We start from the raw sequence: 6821 nt of genomic DNA, 5'->3' as shown, positions 1-6821 counted from the left end.
AATTTAAAATAAAAAATATTATATACACAAAAAATATATTTTCATATTTGTATTTGTGTATAAATATATGTAGTTTAATTTATTTTTAATGTATATTTTATATTTTAGTATGTATTTTATATTAATAACTTATTTAGTGACTAATTTTTAGTGTATATATAGCATGATTGAATTAAAATAATACATTAAAAGTATTGGACAGAAAAACTAAATAGATTAATATTTTAATTAAAATATTATTAATACATTTAATGTATTGGACAAAAAAACTATAATTGATTTTTATTATGTTATACTAATTTGATTAGACTTATATGTGTAATATTCTTCTTTAAAAAATGTCTTTATACTACTTGTTATTCAGACAATATGTATTCTTTTTGATACGTATATACTAATTAAAAAATATTAAAATTATTACGTAATTATTTTTTCAATTTTTTATTCTATAACTAATTTAAATACTAAACATTTGCTTATTAATTAATAATTAGAGTTCGTTCAAACATATAATTAAAATTAAAAAATTGGGTCTTGTGCACTCATGGAATCCATTAGCTTTGCCTTTGCTATGGTAGGACTTAGTAGGGTTTTTTTATTTTTTTTTTATTTTTTTTATCCGAATAACTCGTAACACTAAGAAAAGAAATGCTTGTTTGGAAACGTAGTAGCCAGAGCTCTGAGTACTATATACGTGTATTTTTTTCCCGACAGAAAATATGAAGATAGGATATTCAATTAAATATATAGGAATGAGGACACCCTCCCAAAAGATGCTTCTCCATGCATTCTTTTTTCTCTATATTTATAGGGAAAGTATGAGGAGCCAATAGAATATTTATACAATGTGTACAATAGAAGTTTAGAGAGTATTAGAGATATAATTATTAGTGTTACATTTTTTCATCAACTGAAACTTTTGGGATGAGTGGTATTATGCATAGTATTAGAGCGTTAGATCCGAAAGATTAAGAGTTCGAGCCTTAGTGAACCCCAAAATCAATTTATTATCGCTAGTACTCGGATGGTTATTCTAGATAATATGAAAAATGTTCATTCTGTAACTCAATAACCCATTGTACAAATAGTCCATTATCTCCCTAGCGGGATCTTTATTTATATCCTAAAACATGTTTCCCGTAAAGCCCCCTTATTTAATTGCAAATTATCAAGGTAAGGATCTTGATTCTCGAAGTAGCGAAATGCCGAAAATGTCTATTGCAACTCAAATGCAGTCAAATTGTAACAAGGGTTAAATTTGACATTGGCATGTTTTCCATAAATAAACGAATTAATTAGTCATAGTCTACATTGCTCGATTTTCTTCAATGAGACGCTTCTCACATCCAACAACATGGATTATTCAAACCTTCTTGTCACATGCAAAGAGAATTAAATTAAATAGTAGATAGGAAAAAGATTGATTAGATAAATGATTTAATGTTGATTCCTATGTGTTCATGTATCCTTCAAATTAATAATAATTGTTTTAGTTAGGGACGGGTTGCAATTATCGAATATTCTCGTGAGTTAGACAGAGTGTTATTATTTTAATGAGAACCCTCCTCTTGCTTTAATTAACACCCGGCATGTGAGGAGATCTTGGGATTGTGTATTCAATTCATGGACATTGCGTGCATGTTAGGAATATACAATTGTTTTTCTTCTGTGTTTTAGTTTTTGTTGCTTTCCTTTCTTTTCCTTTGACTTATTTATTGTTTCTTCGCCTTTCCCAAACCTCATTATATTATTCACAAACTCAGAAATTCTACTTATTATGCCCTTGCTTAAGGGGGGAAAAGAATAATTTAACTTACTAAGGTAGTTGAGGGAGAAGATTTTGTGCTTGATTGTAAAAATATGAAAAGGACACAACGAAAGGGTTCATGAATTCAACAAGGTGAAAATTCAAGTGCAGTCAACTTCACGTGAAGTTGATAACCGAGAGCCGTTAGATTATTTGACTGACGTGAAGTTGATAACTGAGAGCCGTTAGATTATTTGACTGATTTGACTAAATTTTCATCTAACGACTCTCAACTATCAACTTCACGTGAAGTCGACTGCACCTGAGTTTTCACCGTTCAACAATCACAGTTGATTAATATAGTACAATTACTGCAGGGATTTGAATAAAGATTTGGCATTAATTAGCTTAAATTAGTAGGATTCCAAAGAGAACTTGTCCTCCTGAATTTGCCAGACAATATTCTGCGTCCAATTTTCAGGAGGAGGCAGGAGAGAAGATAGAGTAACTGTTTTTGGAGTCATAAATCTGAACTCGTAACTAACTAACTAACCAACTCCCTCCTGCGGATGACTCAGCTCTGCTTTCCAAATTTGCCGATGTTTCTTTCACAGGTTATGGGCTTTGATTTGACTTCATAACTTAACATATTTTATTTTATGATTATATTCCCCTACCTACTAATAGATTAGCAGGGATGTAATTTTGTGAAACATTGTATCAACCAATTAACCAATCAAGAGGACAAGTAATAGTTGCATTGTTATATGGTTCCAAACTAAATAGTTCAAGATAATAAACCAGTACAATTAACTCACATTATTTAATTAATAAATGACATTATTTAAAATCAATTTTTTTCTTCTTTCACATGTTTCTCACGATTAAGGCTTAGTTTGGTAAAACTTTTTGAAAAGATACTTGTGTTTTTTTAAAGTTTAAGGTCCTCATTTTGTGTTTGGTAAATAAAAAAAATCATGTACTTGTACTTGCAACTTTTAAAAAATTGGAATACTTTTGAAAGCACCTAAGATAGAATTTTTTAAAGTTAGCTTGTACTTTTCAAAATTTAAAAATCTAATATATAACCCCACATGTTAACTAATTTTCAAATTTAATACTTATATTTATGTCTGTTATAGTACTTGTAAATTTTAAAATTTATTTTATCAAACAACAACAATTGTTTGTATTTTTTAAAAGCTATTTTTAATTTAATTTATAAATACTATAATTTTTAAAAAATAAAAATTTTACCAAACTAAAACTTAGCCGTATCTATTGAGCATAGTTGAAACAATCTTTTAATGAATATCATAATATTTTCCACTAATCAAACCCACTTTTTTTTATGTCAACACTGTTTAAAACTTTAAACCCTGCTTAAGCGTGGTTTGACCTGGCCTTAATGTAATTTTCGATAGGTTTGGGCCAGTAAATAGGAATACAACATGTGCAAAGGGGATATGGCCCAATGGGCTTCCATAGGCCCAGAATAAGTGAAACAATAAAATGGGTACGGGTGTTCGTAGGTAGGTTTTCACTTTTTAGGGTTTGTATTATGCGAATTGCAATGCTAGGAGTACGGAGTTACCAGTTACCACTGTAGTAGTAGCGAGTGAAGGAATTAGGGGTTTTAGGGTTTGCGATTGGGAAATTGGGGATTTAGGGATTTTGTGTACAGTAGAATGAATTTGAAGATGGATTCTGATAAAGCGAAGCTCTTTGTTGGGGGTATCTCGCGTGACACCACCGAGTACGTACTCAGAGATCACTTCGCCAGATACGGCGTCGTTTTGGATTGCACCATCTCCTTGGACCGCACTACCCGAATCCCTAGAGGTTTCGGCTTCGTTACTTTTTCCGATCTCGCTGCTGCTGATAAAGCTCTTCAGGACACCCATGTCATACTCGGAAGAACGGTCAGCTACTTTCCTTCGCTTCTTCGTTTTGTTTTCTTCACTTTCGCCCTACTCCCATTTTTGCATTCTTTGATTGATTAATTAGGGTTTTGATATAATTGGAATGAATTCTTGGAGGTTTTACTGTTTGAATCCCTTATTCTTAATATCCATAATTATTTTCATGAAAGTCACAATGATGCATGGCGTAGTTTTTCCCGTAAATAATTATTTTCCCTTCATTCGACAACATTAACCATTTAAGGTTATAGCACTGTGATTAAGGAAAATATAACTGATATAATTTTTGGGGAGAAACATTGTGAAAGGAGTAGTTGAAGAGTAACATTATCTGAAAGGTCAATGGAGGAGGTGGTAAGACAGCGAAATAGTTGGTATTTATGAAAGCAAGAATAAAATTCATGTAAAATAGATAATAATCTGTTGAGTTGCTATTACTTTGGAATGGAGTATTTATTTGATAGTCTTATGGTCAGTTCTGTTTGATTATGCGTAGGTAGAAGTGAAAAAAGCAATACCAAGAAGTGAGCAGCAACACCAACACCAAAATCAAGTACAGAACAGGGGAGCGAGTAACTATAGTTGTAATGACTGTAGCAGTGACAACATTAGGACTAAAAAGATTTTTGTAGGGGGTTTGTCTGCTGGTATCTCAGAGGAGGAGTTCAGGAAATACTTTGAGCGGTTTGGTCGTATAACTGATGTAGTGGTGATGCAGGACAGCGTAACTCACCGGCCTAGGGGATTTGGTTTCATCACTTTTGATTCTGAAGAGTCGGTACAAAATGTTATGGTGAAAAGTTTCCATGATTTGAATGGTAGACAGGTGGAGGTCAAGAGAGCTGTTCCAAAAGAGGGAAACTATGGTTATGATGGTTTTAATAAGCTAAGATACAGGAGTGAAAGAGGAGCCTCTAAAGGTTTTCCTCCTTATAGTCCTAGCTGCGCAGTTCCTGGCTTTGCGCCTCAGCCATGGTATAGTAACGATGGTGTTTATGTCTATGGATCAAGCAATTATGGTTGGTACCCTATGGGTGGGTATGGAAGTAACGGATATGCAATGCCGTCTGATATTTCTAGGAACTTCTGGTATGGGCCCATGATAGCCAGTCCTCAGGGATGTCATGTGCCTTATGCTAATGCTTTGCCGAATATTGCATATATGGGTGGTAGGCTAGGAGTAGTAGGTAATGTAGTTGGAACTAGAGGGTACAATGGCATACTTGGCGCTGCAAGAAATATAAAATCTGATCAACCTCTAACTGCCAATGGATTCATTCCAGGCAATGTGACATTACATCAAGGTGTGACTCAAGATGTGGTCTCTTCTAATTTGAAAGGATCAAATGGTGAAATTTCTAGTTGACAGACTAATAGGGTCATTGAACCCCAAATTCCTGTAGGTATATACTTTCTGACTGCTTCTGGGCTATGAAAGGTTCATATATTCTTTGCTAGATGATGTGAGATACCCTCTTGGCTAGCTCTTCTAGTTAATTTAGATTTGTGAAGATACCTTCTTATGTGTCATAAATATGTAGTTTAGCTCCTGTTCATGCTTAATGATGGATATTCTGTAAAATAATTTTAATTTTTTTTTCTCTTTCATAGTTGGTTTAATTGGTTTGTTTGAAGTAGTTCTTTTTTTTTTTTGTTATCTATCTCGTACATTGCCTTTTTTTTTTTTTTTTTTACTTCTTTGCAACATCCTTTATGGAAGTGTTTTTCTCTATTTTGCTGGACTTTTAGCAAGCATGGATGTTTTTTTTTGTTTTGCAGATGCAACTTGTGAATAAATGTGTGTGTGAATTCTCGGATTCAAAGTACATTCCCTTCTCTCTCTCTTTCCTTTTTTTTTTTTTTTTACATCTTTTATTTAACTCTTATTCCCCAGTAGATTGGTGTTGGTGTGTCGGTCTTATGTGCTGGATGGATGTGGTTAGTTATAACAGCATTTTAGGCTGCATGTTCTCTGGAAATACATTCTTTTTTTCAATTGTTATTTTGTTGTCCTTGATTAAAAAAGGAAATATATTGCCATAAATATGTATTGGATATATTATATGGCTTCTTTTGCTAGTTCATTTCTTTCATGTCTTGTACCTTGTGCCATTATTTAGTTTAAAGTTTATGTTGCAAATCCATTGCATGAAGATTTACCGGGGACAGTATTCATAGTCTGATTTTATGGTGGTAGTTGGCATGTTACAATTCTATGATTGTTTGCATCAAGTTTTTCTTTCCTTTTCATATTAAAGAAATATGTGCCTCTTATATGTTGTATGCTTATCAACGAATATATATAATTAATAACTAATTATATAAAATTTGACCATTTGCAACCTAAAATTTAATGGTTTGACTTCTTATAAAACTGATAAGTGATAATCCAGCCTTAAAAGCGGTTCATTCAATAATATCAATAAAATGTTATGGGGCATGAGAAGCTAATATTTTTCCTGCCATGTCAGTTGTCGGATTTTTGCAGGACTTTGCCGGATAAATTCTTAATAAGAATGGTGATTTAGGAGTTTGGACATGCTTTAACTTTTAATCCAACTCAAAACTATAACTCAAAATTATTTAAAAATATCCATAAAAATATCCTGAGAACATTTGCCGTGCATATGTATACACCTAAAACTAAAATAATTTTTATGCATTTATTTAGCATCATTTTCTTTTTCAATCTTCTTAGAAACCAATTACTAATAAAGGCCAACAAATTTTGATATATAATTTTTTTGAGTGTTATTTTTTAATATGGGGATGTAAGGTGTTCGATTTTAGGATGGATATCTCTTAATTTTTTAACTTCAAGAACAACTCGCTTGAGAAGAGTTTTTTCGATTTTTTAAAAGATTCAAAAAACATCTCACTTTTACCCATATAATTTTTTTCCTCTCAATGTTGGGAAGAAAATTGAAGAGAGAAGGCCAAAGAATATTAATTCCATATTTACCCTTCTAACAATAAAAAGCAAAATTCTTAACTCATTATGTGGAATTAATATATGTAAGAGTAATAAAGTAATTTTCTCTTCATCTATATTTTTTTCTTATTTTCTTTCTTTTCATTTTCTCTTTATTCAAACAATATATAAAGAAATTCACTTTTTCCTCTCATTTTCTTTCTATTCATTTTCTTTCCTC

At 31.9% G+C, this 6821-nt stretch overlaps 1 protein-coding gene across 1 annotated transcript; it reads left to right on the top strand.

Annotated features, from left to right (window-relative positions):
• The first annotated feature begins 3284 nt into the window (after window positions 1–3284).
• LOC112765339 (RNA-binding protein 1) lies at window positions 3285–5306 on the top strand. Its single transcript, XM_025811244.2, has 2 exons — window positions 3285–3669; window positions 4166–5306. Exons 1-2 carry the CDS (start codon window positions 3436–3438, stop codon window positions 5033–5035), a joined length of 1104 nt encoding a protein of 367 aa, XP_025667029.1. The 5' UTR covers window positions 3285–3435; the 3' UTR covers window positions 5036–5306.
• Window positions 5307–6821: the final 1515 nt, after the last annotated feature.

This window comes from Arachis hypogaea, chromosome 17 (genome assembly GCF_003086295.3).
Source record: "Arachis hypogaea cultivar Tifrunner chromosome 17, arahy.Tifrunner.gnm2.J5K5, whole genome shotgun sequence".
NCBI lineage: Eukaryota > Viridiplantae > Streptophyta > Magnoliopsida > Fabales > Fabaceae > Arachis > Arachis hypogaea.
This window is presented reverse-complemented; position numbering and strand designations above follow the sequence as displayed.

Bases quoted from the DNA above. Each gene is read 5' to 3' on its own strand.
- LOC112765339 (XM_025811244.2), top strand. From the start codon at position 3,436: ATGAATTTGAAGATGGATTCTGATAAAGCGAAGCTCTTTGTTGGGGGT. The intron at 3,670-4,165 runs GTCAGCTACTTT...GATTATGCGTAG, and splicing joins ATGTCATACTCGGAAGAACG to GTAGAAGTGAAAAAAGCAAT.